The sequence below is a fragment of the Podarcis liolepis genome, assembly GCF_965112155.1.
Source record: "Podarcis liolepis genome assembly, chromosome: 3".
In the NCBI taxonomy this organism is placed as follows: Eukaryota; Metazoa; Chordata; class Lepidosauria; order Squamata; family Lacertidae; genus Podarcis; species Podarcis liolepis.
In genome coordinates this window covers 92077178-92096631 of record NC_139557.1, presented here as the reverse complement: position 1 = coordinate 92096631, position 19454 = coordinate 92077178, and the positions used below count along the sequence as shown (strand labels likewise).

Here is a 19454-nt window from a genome sequence, read left to right as displayed (position 1 = left end):
GTGATTTGAAGACGTCGACGCCAGAATCAAAATTCTATACTTGGTCAAATGGAAATATTCAAGCTGTTTAATTTAGACAAATTATGCAGCCTTTCTAAATTTGTGGATGGTTCCACGCACCCCTTGCAAATCCTGCCTTCAAACAACAAAAAGTCTTCTTTCTCCCAGCTTGTCTTCTGTGATGTCATCAGACATTGGTTGTCAGGCTCATTTATTTAGCTCTAAAAGTTAGAGGCATGGTAGCAACTAGGATCTGGATGTGATCACACAGGTTCATAAGTAATTACAGAACTAGTATTGTTGAACAAAATGGGACTTCGTTCTTTGTAGACATGTATAGGATTGCACTGCTAGCCAATTTTCTGCAGCCAAAGTCGAATTCTTGATGCATTTGCTAGGAAAATAGTTGTCCATATTAATGGTCTGTATTCTCCTAAATCCCTGCAGCTCAGTGAACGTGCCCGGGAGCGAAAGGTGCCAGTTACTCGAATTGGGAGACTCGCTAATTTTGGAGGTGAGTCTTTCTGAATTGTGGTGGTGAATAAGACTATGAATGTTGATGCTTTTGTATTCATCAGGAAGCTGGTACTTGAACAGAGATACATGATGTATTTTAAAGGAAATTGACAGGGATGCAGCAGGATAGAAACTTAAAACGATACAAAGAGATAGGAGTGTGTCCAAGATGAGACTAGGAGCTCTTGAATAGAGGCTTTAAATATGAATAAAAGTGTCTTAAGTACTTCAGGCATATGCACAGCCCATCTTCCCAGCCCATCAGCCAAGGTGGCTACCAGCAGTTGAAAACCCTCAATAATGCATTTTTAAAAATCCAAGGAGTATCCCCCCACAAAACTCCCACTTCTTTCTTTGTATACAAACCTTTAAACAGTGTTATCCTGTGCATATCTGCTTGGAAGTAAGCCCTGTTGAGTTTAATGGGACTTCACTCCAAGGTAAGTGTGCGTAGCTTCCTTCAGTAGCAAGTTTATGCACATGGTCTTTGTTTTGCAAAAATGACTCGAAAGGTGTCAGGGATAGCATAAAATGATTCAAGAAACAAGTGGCTTTCAAATTGCAGCATCTCCGTGGCACTGTGTTTTGGCTGTTGACTCTTAGCCCAGTCAGTATTACTCCAAATACTTGGGGCACACATTTTGTTTACAGAGAGATACTATTCCTTTTAAGATTTACGTTTAAAAGGGAGGATTCTACCAGGTGTGGGACCCCTGCCCTTCCCCATCACTATAACACAACAGATAGAAAAGTTGACGCTTGTGATATCCTGGCTCTTTAAAGGTACTTTTCTACATCTAGAACCAGACCAAGAACCCTCTCTGCACCTCTCTGAGCTCCCTGGAATTGCTAGCATCTTGAACCCTGTAGCATGATGAAAGGGTATCAGTTTCCCTCTGGTATGTTTGGTGTAGCGAGTGTATAGACAGCCAACATGCGTCCCTGCTGTTTTGTGACCTTCCCTATTTATAGCTAGAGTTGGCACCTCTCCTTAGTATTCATTTCTCCAAGATGAGATCTACTTCTATATGCCTTTTGAACGTTTCTGTCTATGTAGCAAAGTGTTAAGGAACTTGGCTTCTACAAGGCAAGGCACCTCAGGCCTGTGCAGTATACAATTTTACTTGAAGCAGATTCAAAGCTAGGGAACAAAGTAAACATTTCCCTGAGTTAGTACAAGAAATAATGCTATGAATGCTTCCTCCCTCCCTTGTAAATAAGTTTTGTGCTTGCAAACACTTTAATCCACATTGTTTAGATTGGGACCTCCTGAATACTTCCTCTTCCTTGAATATGCTCACTAATGGGAATGTCTGCTGAGTTATTGTAGATATTTATGGTTCTGCTGTGGAACAATTGCAGATTGTAGCTGAAGGAGTCCTTTGGCACCTTTAAAAGACAGATGTCATGGGCTGAATCTTATTTTGTCATCTCTATATCAGCTATGGAAAGAACTCTTCAAGAATTCTCTGAGTTCAAGTGTTTTGTCACTTTTTTTTGCAGGTGAGGAGTAGAAAGCTCTCTTCCGGGGCAGGGGTGGGGAATTAGATCCATCTGGTGGGTTAAACAGATAAATTATGTCAGTTGTATAGCAAGTGGGTGAAGATGGGCCAAAATGGTTTCACAGGCCAAATGGGGAGGCCTGGCAGAGATGGGGAACTTTTTTGGCTCTGCACATCAGACTTATTATTGATATCAAGCTGTGTGCTACAAGTGTCTTCATGATCCTGTAGCAACAGCTTTCCCATTAGAATTTCCTCACACTCAAGCTTTAAATAGGAAATAAATGCTTCTGTGTTGAGTTGAGAAGGTTTAGCTTTCGGTTAACTAAGTATATGCAGCAGATATTTTGAACTGTTGACTCCAAAATGTGTCAGGAATGCATAGGAGGGGGATGACTAGTGTCTGAAACTTGACAGGCCAGGCTTATGAATTGACTCAAACAATTCAGCAGGGGTGGTGGGAGTGCTGTAATCTGCTTCTAGCTTGGTGTGGGAACACAAAAGTCACTCTCTGTACTTAAACTAGCTTGGTATCTTAGTCAGTTTCCTCTTTCTACTGTGAACAGCTGTTTGCTGAGGCTGTCTTTAAAAGAAGCTTCTCCCAAAATAATTTTTCTCAGTGTTGAACTGGGCTGATTAAAAGTAGTGCCGAGCTATGGTTTAGCAGTATATGAAAGAGGCTTTAAGAAGTCTCTGGCTCAGTGGCTTCCACCTCCTCTGCCTTCATGTACAGTGTTTCCCTCCCTTCCTTGTATGAGGCAAACCATAGTTTTCTGTTTTGCATAAACCAGCAAACTCTGGCTTGCACTTGCCTTAAGAGCCCAGCATTTCGAAACTATAGTTTATTGACTTAGACAAAACAGAAAACCATGGGTTGCCTGCAGCCAAGGAAGGAGGGAGTAATTGTATACTACAGAAGGGGTGGAAGAAGTGTATAAGCCCAAGAGTTCTCCCTTAAAATACCAGTTTTTACAGCAGGCAAAGCTTTGCAGCTTTGTTTTGGCATCCTAGTCCTAAACAGGCTGATACATAAGTAAGTCGTATTAAGATCAGTGCTATTTGTCAGGCTCTGTGTGCATAGGTTATTCACTGAGCACAGAATGTGATCCTGGATGTAGGATTCACCAAACCTTCCTGAAAATATACCTTCTCTTAAAAGTTCATATGGCCCTCCTTTCTCTGTTTCTGGTTTACTGGTCTCAGTAAAAACAAAAACTCTCCTCATCCGCTATTTAAATATAGCTGCAGTGCTTTTTATATATATATAAAAGAGTTAAGATCAACTTGGTTTTGGAGAAGTGAAAGCAATTTAAAAAAAGTAATGTAAAGTCAGAAATTGCAGAGCCCTGAGATCTCTTTTAAAAATCAGATTCAGGCCCACAGCAATTGCAGTTGCACTCACTCTCTGAAGGTGTAATGAGGTCCTTGAAGAGTGTGGTGAAGACAGTAGTTCTTGACTTAGAAGTCTGGATTCTGATGATGCTGGCTGGTGCTTCTGCTTGGTGCTGGGTGTCTGGAGTTAATTCTGTTTTATTTAACATTTGCCACTGAATGTGTGGCGTCGTAAGCTGCCCTGTGATCTGATCTGGAGGAAGGGTGGGCTACAGAAAGCCTGGAAATCAATGTAATGTGAACATAGCCTCAAGAGTCGTTGCGCAGGCATCATGCTCCCTCGTCACGTAACCATTCTCCCATGCAAACTTTCCTCGTCTTCACTTTTCAACGTTGGTTGGGATGTAGTGTGCCTTCTGCATCAAGGTTGATGTAACTATGTAACTTTAACCAGGGTTCACAAACACTGGCTTAGCCCAATGGTCAAGGATGATGGGCTTTGTAGTCCAACAACATCCCGAGCCTGAAGATCACTGCAAGCTGGCATGCTCTTAAGCGGCTTAGAGCTTTGATGGCTAGAACCAGCACTTTAAATCGAGCCTGGACACAAATAGGAAGCTAATGACATTGTTGTGGGAGAGCCCCACTGCATGAATTTGTTCACCTGCACCACCCTGCATGCCTAGTATGGACTCCAGCCTTTGTTCAATTGGGTTTCCCTTGAGTCTTGTTTTCTTCTGGCTGCTTTTGCTAAAATGCATGTCACATTGGGGCAGATGCATGCTGTGCAACGTTTAGTTTTACTCGATACATAATCTGGCCCATATCAGTGCATTTTGAATTATGGGTATTGAATTGATTTAATTATTAGCGCAGCAGGTAAGCAGCACTGGTTGTTGGGTGGACTTTGCATGTGCCTGCCTCCACAGCTGGCCACAGAGTTCAGAAGCACAGGAGCTCCTCCTCTTCAACTGTTAGAAGCCTGTGAACAGGGGAGGGCTTGTTTGTTCTTCTGAAGGGAAGCTATGTGTGGGGGGTGGGTGTGTTTATGCCTGCCAAGACCCTGTGGCGACTCTGTAACAACAGGATTTTATTACAGTGTGAACAAGGTTATTGGTTGCATAGTTATCACTTGATTTTTCTGCTAATCATAGGCTTGTTTGCCAAACCCTACAAGGGCGTGCCTATCTTTCCAAACCAGCCTTCTGTTGTATTGCATTTCATATTTGCCCTTCACACTCCCTTGGTACTAATCTTCATTCATTGGTTGGACGGCAAATGAAAAATATATGGGCTGCTTTCAGTTTTAAGTTGGGAGGGACCACGAGGGTCATGTAGTCCAACCCCACGCAATGCAGGAATTGGACTAGATGACCCTTTCGGTCCCTTCCAACTCTACAATTCTGTGAGTCTAAGAAGCTTTTTTTTTTTTTTACAAAAACAAAAAACTGTTGCTGTTGCATTTCCAGATTAGGCGTTTACTTTATGCAGTGATTTTGCATAGCATTCCCCGTATTATCTTCCGATCAGTTGTGATGCATTTGGCATTGCAGGGGGTTGGACTAGATGACCCCCAGGGTCCCTTCAAACTCTACAATTCTATGATTCTACAGTGAAGAAGTTGGTGAGGGGGCTTTAACATATGGTTACCAGATTTTTCTCAATGAATCCGGGGACACTTTTTAATTTTATTTATTTATTTATTTATTTATTTATTTATTGAAGCTGCGTAGCAACAGGTAGTCAGTAGTGGGGATGGTGAGGCAAAAGACCCTGGCACACGTGTATATTGTATAAAGATGCAAAGCCCTTCTTTTGCACGCTGTGAAACATAAATGCGCAAAGTAACAGGCTGGCTCCTGGCTGCTGAGGCTGCAGCTGCCATGTTTCCTGGGGACAGATTAGCAAATCTGGGGACTGACCCCAGGAACATCTGGTAACCCTATTTCCACACAGGGTGGCCAAGTAGCCAAGCTGGGTTTGTACTGGTGTAAATCAGCAGGTGGGAATCCTGCTGTTTGACCTGTTGCCGTGGTCCAACTGCACCACCCAAAAGAAAGGTTCCTATAATGGCATATAATTCCTTAAAAACAGGAAACCCCCCCAAGAAGTAGATTGAGAATCATGAATTGGAGCATGTGGTGCAAGAATTCAATTCTTATTTAGGTGACTGTCAGATGTACAAAAAACTCTGCAGGCTTGAAATACCCCTACAATGTTCTACTGCTGTTTAAAAGAGCAGCACCACCAGCCTGGCTTTACAATGCAGTCTGTTTGCAAACACTAAGGCGAATGCCTCCCTTGAAGGAGAATGGCCTTATCAAAATAAATTGATAATGTAAACAGTTCTAAAACAGTGAAGCAAGATATACCTCCTGGTTAATATTTAAAAAGCCAACCATTTGGAGTTGTTTATGACATACGCCTATCTTCGGCTGCTGTGGTTCTGGGGAGGGAGGTGAGTTTATGTGATAATTAAGGTGGAGCTGTGCAGTTCAAGGGAAAGTACATATTGTACACGTCTAAACATTATCCAGTGGGGAAGAAGAGGTGTTGAAGCTGGATAAGTCAAATTGAAGCGCATGTAAATGTCAAGTTCTTGGCTCATTTAAACTGCTGGCATAACTATAGGTTGTTTTGCATTATAGTTATATAATTACTTTCTTATTTAATAAAATATATCCCACTCTTCTACTAAAAGTTCCCAGTGTGGCATATAGCATAAGTTCTAATTAATAAAAAAGCAGGTACAGCCAGTTCTAAAAGCCGTAACAGAATACCCAAAGCAAGAAGCACAAAGAGTAAAAGATGCTAGATATTGAAATCTGCAACAATAAAAAGGTTGTTGAAATAAACACGTCTTTCAATTGGGAGGGCATGCAACAATCATGGCACTGCCACAGAGATGGCCCCATATCTCATGCTCACTTGCTTAATTTTTTTTGACATGACTCCAAGAACAAAGGCTTCTGGCATTGATCTTCATTTCATGATTGACCTGTATGGGAGCAACTCATCCTTAAGCCAGCATTCTTCAGTCTTGGGTCTCTAGATCAGTGGTTTTCACCCAGTGTGCTGTGGCCCCCTGGGGTGCCTTGAATGATGGCCAGGGGTGCCACGGGCAACCCTCTTTCCTTCCTTCCCTCCCTCCTCTGATGCCCTCTTGCATCTCTGCCTCCAAAAGTCTTGCATGGCTGTTTGTTGCAGCAGCCCTGGCTACAAGCTCCCCAGACAAATGGTGCCTCTGGAACTGGCCAGAAGCTGGAGCGGCCTCGGAGTAAGCATGCAAGCAAGCAGGCCAGGGAGCCCAGCTAGCCAGCCAGCCAGTCCGCCAGCCCTTGCTGTTGGGAGTGGACAGTGTGACCAGGTCTTTGGGGTGGGGGAGGGGGGTAGCTCAGAGACCAGGGGCGGCAGCAGTGGCTGCCTGGAGGTCTCCCAAGGAGAGGGGAGAGGAAAGGAGGCTGAGGAAACACTCCACAAGGGAGGGTGTTTGCAAAATGGTGAGAGGCTGCCAGGCAAGGGGTGACATAAATGGGCTCCTGAGCCCCACAGGGGTGCTGCAGAAAGAACGTAGTTGGTCAAAGGAGCCATGGACTCAAAAAGGTTGAAAACCTCTGCCCTAGATGATGATGGATTGCAGCCGCCATTGTTCTGAGACATCTTAGCCAATGGTCAAGGATGATGGGACTTGTAGTCCAACAGCACCTCAAGCCTGAAGATCACTGCCAGCTAACATGGTCTTAAGCTGTTAGGGCTTTGAAGGAAACTTATGACATGGATGTGAGAGAGCACCACTGAGTAAATTCAACGCAGGTAGAGAAGTAAGATTTATCTCTCTGCATCGCCCTGCAGGCCTAGTAAGGGCTCCAGTCTTTGTTCAGCTAGCCAGATTTGCCTTGAGTCTTCTACCAACTCCTTCATAAAATTCCAGCCTTTTCTTTCCTCCCATGGGGTGTGTGGATATACACATATATGTTAGTGGTAGCTCCTTGCTGATGTACTTGCAGATGAAGAGGTGGTTAGAAGATCTGCCAGCCTAGTTATGGAGATATGAATCCTGTAGCTTTGGGTTATTATGTCACTCTGAACTGCTACTCAAGTGAGGATTGCTGAAATATCTCCTAATTTCATTTGACACATCCGCACTCAAGACAAGAATAGAGAGATTCTCTTCAGATTTCACCTCTGCAGATTCCAAAATCTCATTCTCTAAGCAATTACGAGCTAGGTTGTATATGGAACAAACAGTTGGTATTTCATAGTTGTTGATGCTGAACAGAGCTTAGCTGGGTGTTCCCTGTGTTATTTTGTGCAAATATTGCATGCATGTATGTGCGTGTCTGCATGTGTGGCAGAATGGTACTTATCTTCCACAGCCATCATGCCGAGGTGCTATTGCATTAATTGCACTTGCAAATTGAGGTTTTCCATTCCAGTTCCAGCCTGTGCAACTTTCCCTCCCCTGTCCTGCATTTGACTGCTCTAGATTCAAATCATCTTGTTATTAAATTATTTTTGGGGAGAACTTATCATGTAAGAACTTGAGTTGCCAGATTCTCCACCTAGATACCATTAAATGCTCCAAGGTATCAACACCAGGGCAAATATGCTGTTGGGGAGGTATAAGCTATGTCACTCCCTCTTCTCCTCCAGTTGCCCTGGGGTCAAATTTGAGCCCTGCTGGCCACAGTAAGGTAAAGGGTAAAACAGATTGTGGAGGAAGGTCGAAGGGACTGATGAAATGTTGAGGATGCCAGATGAAGTGGGGTATCTTTTATTTCAGTTGTGGAAATAACAGTTGCATTAAACAAGCATGTGGGGATATTTAAAGGTCTAGGCACAGCCTCCAGGAGAGTTTACTGACCTCCCTCATTTTTGCTGTGTCAGATCAAAGACCCTGTGTGACTAGTACTAAACTTGACCTCATGGATGGACAACCTGCAGTCTCTACTACTGTCCCTGCTTGCCCCTTTAACTCTTGGTTTCTAAAGCCCTTTTCTCTGAACAGAAGATGTTTCCTTTGGACAGAGGTTTTGCTGCCCTGGGGAAAGTGGGCACAGCATGCCTCTGAAACTGAGCGGAGCGGTGCTGGATTCTTTCCCTTTGTGCTCTGTAGTCAAGTTTAAACCGTATTGAATAAAGAGCTACTTTGCCTCTGCTCATTAAGCCACAAAGATATGTAACCGCATACAGATGGCATTTTATCCCGCTGCCTTTGACTTTCTCTTGTCTCCCCCCCCCCTTTCCTTTTTGTCCATTAAAGGCTTAGCTGTTGGTCTTGGCATCGGAGCCTTGGCAGAGGTTGCGAAAAAGAGCCTTAGATCCGAAGAGCAGAATGGTGAGTGTTCCTTTGCTTACTGCTAATACAAGCATCCGGTCGTGTCCTTGTCCCCAAACACAATTTGCTCTACAAGTGCACAGAATCACAACTAAAGGAAGGGCAGCACAACACTATAGTCACTAGGGTAGTTACTAATAAAAGTATTACAGTGTTTTTGCATCCAGATTCCGCTCTCCCCCTGAACCTACGCAGCAACCTTCAATTGTTTTCCTCTTTGAATAAATACTTCAAGGAGTAGTGGTGATTCAGTGCATTTAAGGAAAGCAAATTCCCTTCCTCTTGCCCCTAAAGCAGCACAGGAGAAAGCTAAACTGTGGAGCAGGGTGAGCTTGTCCACCCCTTCAAAGAGTCCTCCTCTCTACTGACCCTGATCAACACAGAAGCCCGCTGTTTATTTGCTCAGGAAAATGAATGACTTCATGGCTGCCTGTCCTGTTTTGCAGCAATCCTTGAACTTGAAGTTTGCCTTTCTGGTTCTATCCTTTCAGATGATTAAATAATAATAATAATAATGGTTCCAGTCCTTGTTTTACCATAAATAGATCTCTTGTTTGTCTTGGCATTGGCTAACAACAAGTCACTGAAGTGAAGGTTATACAGAATATATCTGCGATAAGGAGTAAAGTGTTATTGCACAGCAACAGCAATGAAGTCATTTCTGTACTTGCATCTGATCTTGCCTGATGCAAGTTCACAAACTCAGGAGGGGTCAGCCAGGGCTGCGGAGAGAGGGCTGGACTTCCATCCTGCCCAAGGTGCTCATACCTCTTAAAACCAAAATGGATGCACTTGGATTAGTTTGGGAAGAGGAGGACTGTGCCAAATTTACATCTTGCTGCCTGCTACAATCTGCTCTGATTGTATCTTTTATCTTTATGAATGCTGTTTTTATTGTGTTATGCGAGCTGGTCTTTGACCGTAATAAATTATCTATTTATCTACATCTTGCTGCCATAAGCCAGACCTTCTGCTCTTCCTTTGTGTTGTTATTGTTGTTAGGTAAAATGTTTCCCACCTTATTTCCCCACTCTTCAAAATATTATAAGAGAAAGCTGCCCAACGTTGGTGAATGGTCAAGGTGTAAGTCTGACAAATCTGATTCACTGGATGCCTGGTTATGGCTGGTATTTAATCAGGGATGTGTATATTTGGCTTCTCTTTCTTCCCCACCGGTTTGCTACATGTTAAAAATGTGCATCGGGAAAAGTAACCTGGGAGTAGTGGCCTTTAGTGCCATACCTAACTGTGACTCCACGAGGGGTCCATTTTTCCTCTGTAACAGGGCTATATTACTGAAAGGTCAAGATCTCTGGTTGGCAGTGCAATTGGCCATGAAGCCAGCCTCATGCTCAATAACATTGCAAGGGGCTGCCTTTCCACTGAGCATCTGACCCATTGACATATGTGAACACCGATCCTTCCTTATGTGTGCCTACCCCCAGCATAGGCAGAGGTGACTCTTAGGCTGATTTTATGTAGCCCTTCACCTAATTGCAAAAGCTCTTGGCGATATGCCCTTCGGCTTGGCAGATGGCAGAAAGAGAGAGGAGCGTGTCTGCCCATTGCCAGTTTCAGCCCTGATAACTGAATGTTACGCCTGTAAGAACAGGATGCTGGACTGTCTGGGTCATTGACCTGATCTAGCAGGCTATTCTTGTGCTTCTTACATTACCTGATAACTACACATGACTTGCTGTCTTCTCTGGTAGGCTCTCCAAGGTCTCAAGCAGAGATTTCTCTGTCTTAGCATTGGGGTCCTTATAACCTGAGCTGCTGGGGTTGAACATGAAAGTTTTGGGAAGGGGCATGGAAGTGGTGGAGCATCTGCTTTGCATGCAATCCCTGGCATCTCCAGGAGAGTCACTGCTGGCCAGCTTAGACAATACAGAACCAGAGAGAGCAATGGTCATGCAGCCTTCCTGTGTTTGGTATGTGAAGTGTGAGCTCTGTCACTAAACCCTCTTAGCTTAGTCTTGCTCAATCTGCGATAACCTGTCCCTGCATAATGTTCCTCCCGTAATTATAGTAGCATTTTCTTAGAGGTGCATATTATATTTGGAGAAACTGTTAGTTCCTTCCTGAGAGTGCAGATGGAATTTATCTGATCTCTCTTGATGCCCTAAACTTTAGCATCTCAGTTGCAACCTTTCCAGTATGTTGGCTCCTGTTTCCTGACAGCAAAGCTTTCACTGTTCCCATCAGACAGGTTCACAAATGTGTGTTACCCCATGCTGCTTGTGTAGTATGTGAAAGTGTCTCAGTGCATATATACTCCCCTGAATGGGACTACCCGCTGTTCACAGAGCAAAACTGGGGCATGTAGAACAAGAGTTTAAAGTCACCTGTGGTCGACCTTCAATCTGCAGAAACGTCAGAATTTCTTGCAGAAATATCAAGCTGTACAATCACAGAATCTGTGCACAGGTTCAAAATATATATTCAAAAAAGCATGGTGGCAGATCACCCTGAATGGCTCTGAAGGCATTCCCTTGCAACTCTCGTTCCTCTTATTGGAGAGAGCTTGTTCTTAAAGAAAGATTGTGTAACAGTTCTGTTTACATTTTTCTGTTTGCCAGAGGTACCTTGTATAATCGGGCACTCCCTGACCTGCATGCAAGATCAGCCATACTATGAAAGGGTGTAGAACTTGCTGTTGCTGGCAAAAACAGCAAGGTGAGGTGGGAGCAGCTATTTTTATGGGATTTGGTTTAAGGAGACATTGACCTATCAAGGGCTTTTTCTGTTAATTTGCTAGTGTGTTTAAGGAAGAAAAGTAGAAATGTGTGTGTAGTGGTCAAGCTCATGAGACCTTTTTCCTGACCACCTGTAGATTAGCAGTGGAGGAACCTGTAGTCCTCTCAGTTCTGTTGGACTCTGACTCCCGCCATCCTCACCCAGCATGGCCTAGTGGTCATAGAAACTGGGAGTCCTACATGGAAGGCCACTGCTTCCCCACATCTCTTGTTATAACTAAAAAGATGATTCTACATTCTACAGAGGGCAGGATTAGTATGGAAAGGATAGATTGCTGGTTTTAAAAGTGAGGTCTGGGTTCTTTCGTCAATTCTGCAGCTCTCAAGCAACCCCCCTCTTTCCAGGGAGAAGCTAGGAGGAAAGGGGTAAAAAAAGGGTGAGGCGTGAAGGATACTGCCTGTTTGGCTGCCTGGAGTAGAAGACCAGAATGGGTGAATTTTAAATCGTGCTGCCTCTCATTCAGAGGATTACAGGGAAATCAGCCTTTAGAATCATTCTGGAAAGGAGATAAACATCAGTTGTTCACAGCTGGCATGGAAAACAGGGGCAGTAAAGCAGGACAGGAGATTTAGGCTCAACACTCAGAAGACAACCTTTGTAATCCTATAACACGGTTTAGGCTGATACAAGGTAGGTTTTGCAAATGCTGTCCCATGGACCTCTTCCAGTAAAGGTTGGAGAAGCATCAGAGAACGTTTTAGATATCTTAGACTGCAATGCTTAACACACCTAGTAGGTGTAGGATTTACACATTTTGGGTAACATTGCATGGAACAACTGTTAAGAATAGGGAGTGGGCACAAAAGGGATGGCTCATTTGGTAGCAGGTGCTCTCCAGCTAGTGAGTGCAAGTTTTGATCTGGCATTTGCTGTGTTCCTGAAGATGTCCTTCCACTTAATAGTAAAATCAATACGGAACATCAGGAAATGGCAATATCAATCAAAAATAATAGCAGTAAGTTCTGTAGGTTTCCTCTTTGAGTTTACCTCTGCGATTCCAGGTCAAGTTTGTTTTTCTGATGAAGTCAAAAGATGTATCCTGTGGCTGCCTCTTGTCTCCACCTGCCCATCTTGTCATTCATTTCAAAAAGACTTTTCAAATGAAGCATCACGGCTCACTTTTTTGCTGTTGTTCTCTTCCGAAGAGGAGCAACAGTATGATTTTGTCGGTAGAGTTTGGCTGTTAAGAACTGCTGCTAAAATTATGGGGTAAAGGCCCCCACCTCACAATACCCAAATAACCCCTTTCAGAGAAGAGTTAAAGTGCCGTGAGCTTATTTTCCAAGGCAGGAGAGACCTTGGACCCACCAGCCAACTTGTCTTTGGCTGTTCCCATTCAAGCTATCCTGGAAAGAAAAAAAATAAGGTGTGCAAAAGTTCATGTCCATCGTGCATTCTGGATGAGATTCACTGTGTCTGTCAAGCAAGCCAAGTAAAAATAGCTCTGTTGGTCACTGCTAACCTTCAAAGCTGTACTTACGGCAGCAGAGGAAAAATTAGAGGTGATCCCAGATGGCTGTTGGGAAGGACAGTCCTTCCAGGGACGTGAAATGAAATCCAGTCTCTACATGCCCTCTTCTGTCAGGAGAGGAGAGTTGTGCTTCAAGGTCAGTAAACAGATTTGTAGCAGCAGTACCTGCTCAGAGCCTCCAATGAGTTTCAGTATTTCAGGAACAAATAAGTTAGGAGTCCATGGCCCAGCAAATAGAAATCCCTGCCCTGTGAAGCCTTCATGTTTTTGCTTCAAACTTCATTAAAAGGGTGGGGTTTCTTGGGATTATACTGTCTCAGGGAGATACTGTTCATGTATGCCACCACAGCAGCAAGAATTCTTGTGGCGAGGAAGTGGAAAAACGAAACAATACCGACAATCACAGATTGGCAGATACTCATGTTAGAGTATTTGCAACTAGCAAAACTGACAAGAAGCGTTAAAGGAGTATTGAACCAGAAAATATTTGGAGAATGGAGAATATTTAAGGATTATATAAGATCATATTGTACCAACCACACCATATTAGCAGAGCTTGAGTGATACTTGTAAACACAACAAATACCGTTTGTGGAGTAGACGGGAACAATATTAAAGAATATAAAACTCTGCGAAAAAAACGACAGTATAAACAGTACAATGAGAATGATTGGAAGAGTTGTTTTGTCAGAAGTCTTTTTTATTTACGTGTTTATTTAAGTATTAATTAGGAAGATTAAGTTTTTTTATGCACGTAAATCTGCTTTTTCTTCTTTTTTCCTGTATTTTCTTAATTGCTTTTTCTTTAGTTTTGTTTTTGTAGTATGAGATTGTAAATTCTTTGTATATGTGTGTAATTTAAATTAATAAAGATTATTTAATTATTAACAAAAAAAGATGCAGAAGGAGAATTGTTATTGTTGTTATTTATTAAATTTATCTTCCACCCTTTATCCTAGATCTCAGGGTGGTTCACAATATAAAAATACAATATGAATACATAATAAAAATAAAGAAGAAAAACAACCCAATCTCCCCCCCTCCCCGCACATTTTTAAAAGAGTGTTGGATGTTAATCAGCTAAAGGCCTGGTTGAAGAGGCCTGGCGCCTAAAGGTGTATAATGAAGGCACCAAGCGAACCTTCCTGGGGAGAGTGTTCCACAAATGGGGAGCCCTGTTCCCGTGTTGTCACCCTCTGGTCATCTCGTGGAGGAGAGGCACATGAAGAAGGGCCTCAGATAATGATCGCAGGGACCTGATCGGTTTGTATGAGGAGAGACAGTCCTTTAGGTATTGCAGTCCTGAGCCATTTAAGGCTTTATAGGTTAAAAACAGCACTTTGAATTGGGCCCAGAAACTAATTGGTAGCCTGTGCAATCAGACCAGGATTGGTGCAATATTCTCAAACTGCCTTGCCCTGGCCACCAAATTTTGTACTAGTTTCAAGTTTCCTAACTGTCTTCAGGGGCAGCCCTATGCACAAAGTGTGTGCGAATGTGTTCACTCATTAAGATTTCTTAGTGTCTGTGGCAAGTAACACCTCCCAGACAAAGGCTTCTCAGCTCGTCTTCTTGGCACCCTAGCTTTGCAGAGTCAGGGAGGTAAAAAGCATGAGAGAACATTTGAACAAAGCATTTTGAGATGAATTGTAGTCCAAAACCTCTGGATGGCACCAGGTTGTCTGCTTTTACCTCCCTTATATTGAGGAATGCTGCACAGTGATTGATACTTCTCTACCACCTGAAAGGCGAAGAAAGCAAGGTCCTTTGGACCAAGTGGGTACAGTGCCAATAGTAGCAGCCTTACAGCATTTTCCTTTATTTTTTTACCCTGTCCTCAGGCAAAAAGGCTGTTATGGATACCAGTCCATTTATGTCGGAGGCCAATGCAGAGAGAATCGTGAGGACCCTCTGCAAGGTTCGAGGAGCAGCGCTGAAGCTGGGGCAGATGCTGAGCATCCAAGGTAAGAATGAACAGCATGTTGGTGCTCCTTGAATCCTCCCCCTTTGATCTCTCATCTCTCGGGTGAATTTTTGATTCTCCCAACCATTTTTCCCTTTTGGATGTTTCCTGACTCTTTTATAGATTTTGTTCAGTTTTGTAGGTATTTCAGAGCAGGAATCAGAAGAGGCAATAATACAGTTTCTGTTTAATAAGCCAGCATAACAGTTCCTTTTTTTGGAATTTTGTACAGAGGGAAAATGCCTTTTGAAGTAACTGCTCAAGTTTGTATTTTGTAAAATAATCATAGGAGGTATTTGTCATAATGTCCTCAGCAGCCTTGGTGCAACATGAAACCCAACAGAGTACCCATTAAGGCTGCAAATGCCCCCCAGGATTCCATGCTAGAATATTACAAATGTAGACATTGTGGCTTTAAAAACTTGCTAGCTTTCTCCCCCTGCCTGTTTTGTTTAACATCCGCCATGTGAAGGATTCTGAAGAGCATGAAAGTTTGCTCACTATTTTGTGACATGTTGCTTGCTCCCCTAAAAGGTATTGCTGTATTGTCAATATTTTAATCCCCCTCTCCCAAGGGAAAGGTACAGTCTATCTTAAGTGTTAATAACCACCAACATGGTTGCTAGAAAAAACGGCCACCTTTCTAATTTGTTAACATATCTTTTGCAATTGTAGCATTTCTTTACCTCCAAGGTTTTTGAGTTGTGTTTTTAAGAACATCTTATTCTCTGCCCTTTATCCCTTTCACCTTCCACCAGGTGAGAACCATCAGTACACATATAAATGCTGTTGCATCAAAAAGCCCAAATCCCACATACTGTTCTTGTTTCTATCTTCCCTGTAATCTTTATTTGTAGTTGCATATTATGAAGTGTATATTGCGTTAAAACTGCTAATAAATCAATACCGTGGTATTCATTTTGGGCAAAAGTGAGAAAGCAGCTGTACCCTTTAAACTCTCAGGGCCTAGAGTCCGTTTCATCAGATGTATGAAGTGTTAGCTGCAAAAGCTTCTACAGTCAAACCTCGGTTCTTGAATGGCTCCATTTTCGAACATTTCAGTTCCTGAACGCCGAAGTAAATGCTCCAGTTTTTAAACATTTTTTTGGAACTCAAACGTCTGACGCGGCTTCTGCTTGAGTGCAAGAAGCTCTTGCAACCAATTGGAAGATGCGCCTCAGTTGTTGAACGTTTTGGAAGTCAAACGGTACGGATTATGTTCAACCACCGAGGTTTGACTGTACTTTAGAGCGACACAAGGCTCTAAGTCTGTTGCAGCAAACAACCACCATAAACATGGCTCCCTTCTGGAAACTATTTGGACTCGACTTCTCAAGCATGTGCTCATTATTTTTGGCTGATGTTTAGAATTCTCCCAACTCAGGCCAGCAGCCTGACAAATCCAGATGACAGAAGTGTGTAGCTGAACATTGTGTTGTGACCAAGAGAAAATGGAATATTGGTATTAGCAGAAGAGAGTGTTTGTGTGTGTGTAGATGGTCTAGATGTGATGTGGCTACCACTAAAGTTACTACAATGGCGGGATCTGAAGTAACTACTAGAGCCAATCTGTGTGTATGTGTGTTAATTTAAGTTTCTTCCCACTAATAGCATAGCATTGCCAAACCCACTGGAGGCTTTTAAAGAAATAAACACAACCGAAGGCCAAGGCTCACAAACCTGGTAGACATTCTGTCCCTCCTTTCAACTTCGCCAGCCTTCTGAGAAAGATGCAGTTCTGTATTTCTGAAAAGGACCAGGAAAATGAGCTTTCTCCAACAAGAACCCTTTGCTTCCGTTAAAAACAATAGGTTGATGCAACTTGCAGGCTGCCCTCTGCTTGCAGTTGCTTCACCCCGCAAAACTTTACCATGAACCCTTTCTGTGGCCAGTGTCTTGCCCAACCTTAACTGCAAGGGAGGAACGGACTGTCACTGCTTAATAGCAGGGGTGTCTTTTAATGTCTAGTCTAAACCATAAGCCACAAAGAGGAAAATCTGTAGCTCAGCAGCAGAGGACATGCTTGGTCCCAGGTTCAGTCCCTGGGTTGCATCTGGGAATGTCAGCTTTCAGACAAGTGTTGACAGCATTCATCTAGATGGGCCTAATGATCTGACTCTGCATATACTTTGCTTCCTGTGTTTTTGACTACGAGCATGCTTTGTTAAAAAATAATCTGGTTGGTTACTTCAGCACCAGTTGGCAAATCGTTCTTTGAAGGCCTAATGAACTTGCCACATAAATAGCAAGTGAAGGCAGTTCATCGGCATGTTAGCGAGCAAAGCAGATGAGTGTTGGAATAGACATGCAAGTCACAGCTGATGCAAGTGTTTATTCTCTGTTTTTCTGAGGTGGTGAAAGTAGAGCAGCCTGTTGAGAATTGAAATGTTCTCCTGCCAGCCCCAGCCCCTCCTGCTATGTCTCGGAAGGGACGGGGGTAGAATAGATGAGGTTTCAGCACACAACAGCCCCATGGAGGATGCCACACTTGTGGAAGCCTTAGGATGAGGGATATCGCCAGGATCTCATGGGCATTCTTCCATCATGCTCAAATTCAGTACCCCTTCTTGAGCATAGCTCTTTTGAACCTTCTAAGCTGCAAAAATGAGCTTGAAGGTTTGTGGGCAATGCCTGTACGTAGGTCAGGGGATCTGACCCTTTGCCATGTGTGAAGGAATTGAGTGGGTGGGAATGGATCCCTCCTTACTGGCAGGTCCCTGTTTTGTATAAGAGCTCCCTTCACAAGTAAATAGTGATACGCTGCCACCAAAATGCTGGGGCTGCACTGTAGTGTGTCCAGCTGCTTTGAGGGTTTCTTGGTCCTGCTGGCAAGGACCCATTTACTTTCCCTAAGCTTTAGAGGCACACAATTTTGTTTGTGTGTGAGGGGAAAATTTGGAACACAACAGGCCACTTGGCATCTCTGCAGTGTCATACAGGGAGATTCTAATAAGAAAATTTAGAGGTTTGCTTTAAAAACAACAACTAATGAAACAAAATAAAAAAATATAAATAAGTTTATTTGGGGAAGAGTGAAGGCAATGATTTCTCTCTTGCACACACTCACAAACAAATTCCCTAAAGATAATTGCCTTTTTGTATATGATGTTCTTTTTGTTTATTTGTTCTTTAAGTATTTGAAACCCAAATTACTAAATAAATTAATTCCCTGAAGTCAATTTAACATAGCTAGCTGCATGTTGCTTGCTTGAGCAGAGCATTGGGTTTCAGAGCATATGCAGAGTTCCTTGCAGCGGGGGGGGGGGGAGTCTTTGGGCTTCTCATTGGATATTTCAAGGATGACAAAGACTGAGGGTAAAGCGTCACATGTTTATAGGAATTTATGAACAATAAAGCTGGCTCCTTTGAGCAAGATAGAATGTTGTCTGACCCTAGCACAAAATCCACTCACATCTATATATATATCAATGCTCAATCCGAAATGTACTGAAGGCTACTTCTACCTTTTTAATGAGACTGTACTTTCATATCAAAGGAACTAGCTATCATGTTTAACTATGGCTCTGACTGGGCTTGTGTTTTCCTCTTGTCAGATGATGCCTTCATCAACCCTCATCTGCAGAAGATTTTTGAACGTGTCCGTCAGAGTGCAGACTTCATGCCACTGAAGCAAATGATGGTGAGGATTTGCCTGGGCTGTGTGACAGGAGAGAGCCTTGGGGATCAAAGTGGATGAACAGAAGTAGACCTGTGTTGAAAGTGAAAGCAGGCGCCTTCCTCTATTTACAGGTTCTGGGCCATTGCTGAGCAGGCTGCAAGAACAAAGCATTAAATAATAATAATAATAATAATAATAATAATTATTATTATTATTATTATTTATTTGTACCCCGCCCATCTGGCTGGGTTTCCCCAGCCACTCTGGGCGGCTTCCACAGAAACCAAAAAACACTAAAATATCATACATTAAAAGCTTCCCTGAATAGGGCCGCCTTAAGATGTCTTCTGAATGTCAGGTAGTTGTCCATCACCTTGACATCCGATGGGAGGGCATTCCACAGGGCGGGCGCCACCACCGAAAAGGCCCTCTGCCTGGTTCCCTGTAGCTTCGCTTCTCGTAATGAGGGAACCGCCAGAAGGCCCTCGGCGCTGGACCTCAGTGCCTGGGCAGAACGATGGGGGTGGAGACGCTCCTTCAGGTATACTGGGCCGAAGCCGTTTAGGGCTTTAAAGGTCAACACCAGCACTTTGAATTGTGCTCGGAAACGTACTGGGAGCCAATGTAGGTCTTTCAAGACCGGTATTATGTGGTCTCGGCGGCCGCCCCCAGTCACCAGTCTAGCTGCCGCATTCTGGATTAGCTGTAGTTTCCGAGTCACCTTCAAAGGTAGCCCCACGTAGAGCGCATTGCAGTAGTCCAAGCGGGAGATAACTAGAGCATGCACCACTCTGGCCAGACAGTCCGCGGGCAGGTAGGGTCTCAGCCTGCGTACCAGGTGGAGTTGGTAGACAGCTGCCCTGGATACAGAATTGACCTGCGCCTCCATGGACAGCTGTGAGTCCAAAATGACTCCCAGGCTACGCACCTGGTCCTTCAGGGGCACAGTTACCCTA

General features: G+C 43.5%; 1 protein-coding gene across 4 annotated transcripts in view; it reads left to right on the top strand.

Annotated features, from left to right (window-relative positions):
• COQ8A (coenzyme Q8A) overlaps nt 1-19454 on the top strand; it is a 55872-nt gene that overhangs the window by 24587 nt on the left and 11831 nt on the right. For all 4 annotated transcript variants that reach the window (XR_014524295.1, XR_014524296.1, XM_083496103.1 and 1 more), the window contains exons 4-7: nt 448-514; nt 8614-8688; nt 14758-14880; nt 18434-18519. Coding sequence is in view for 2 of the 4 variants with exons in the window: in XM_083496103.1 (XP_083352229.1) it covers nt 448-514; nt 8614-8688; nt 14758-14880; nt 18434-18519 (351 nt within the window). In the remaining 2 variants the exon portion in view is untranslated. The remainder of the gene's footprint in view (nt 1-447; nt 515-8613; nt 8689-14757; nt 14881-18433; nt 18520-19454) is intronic.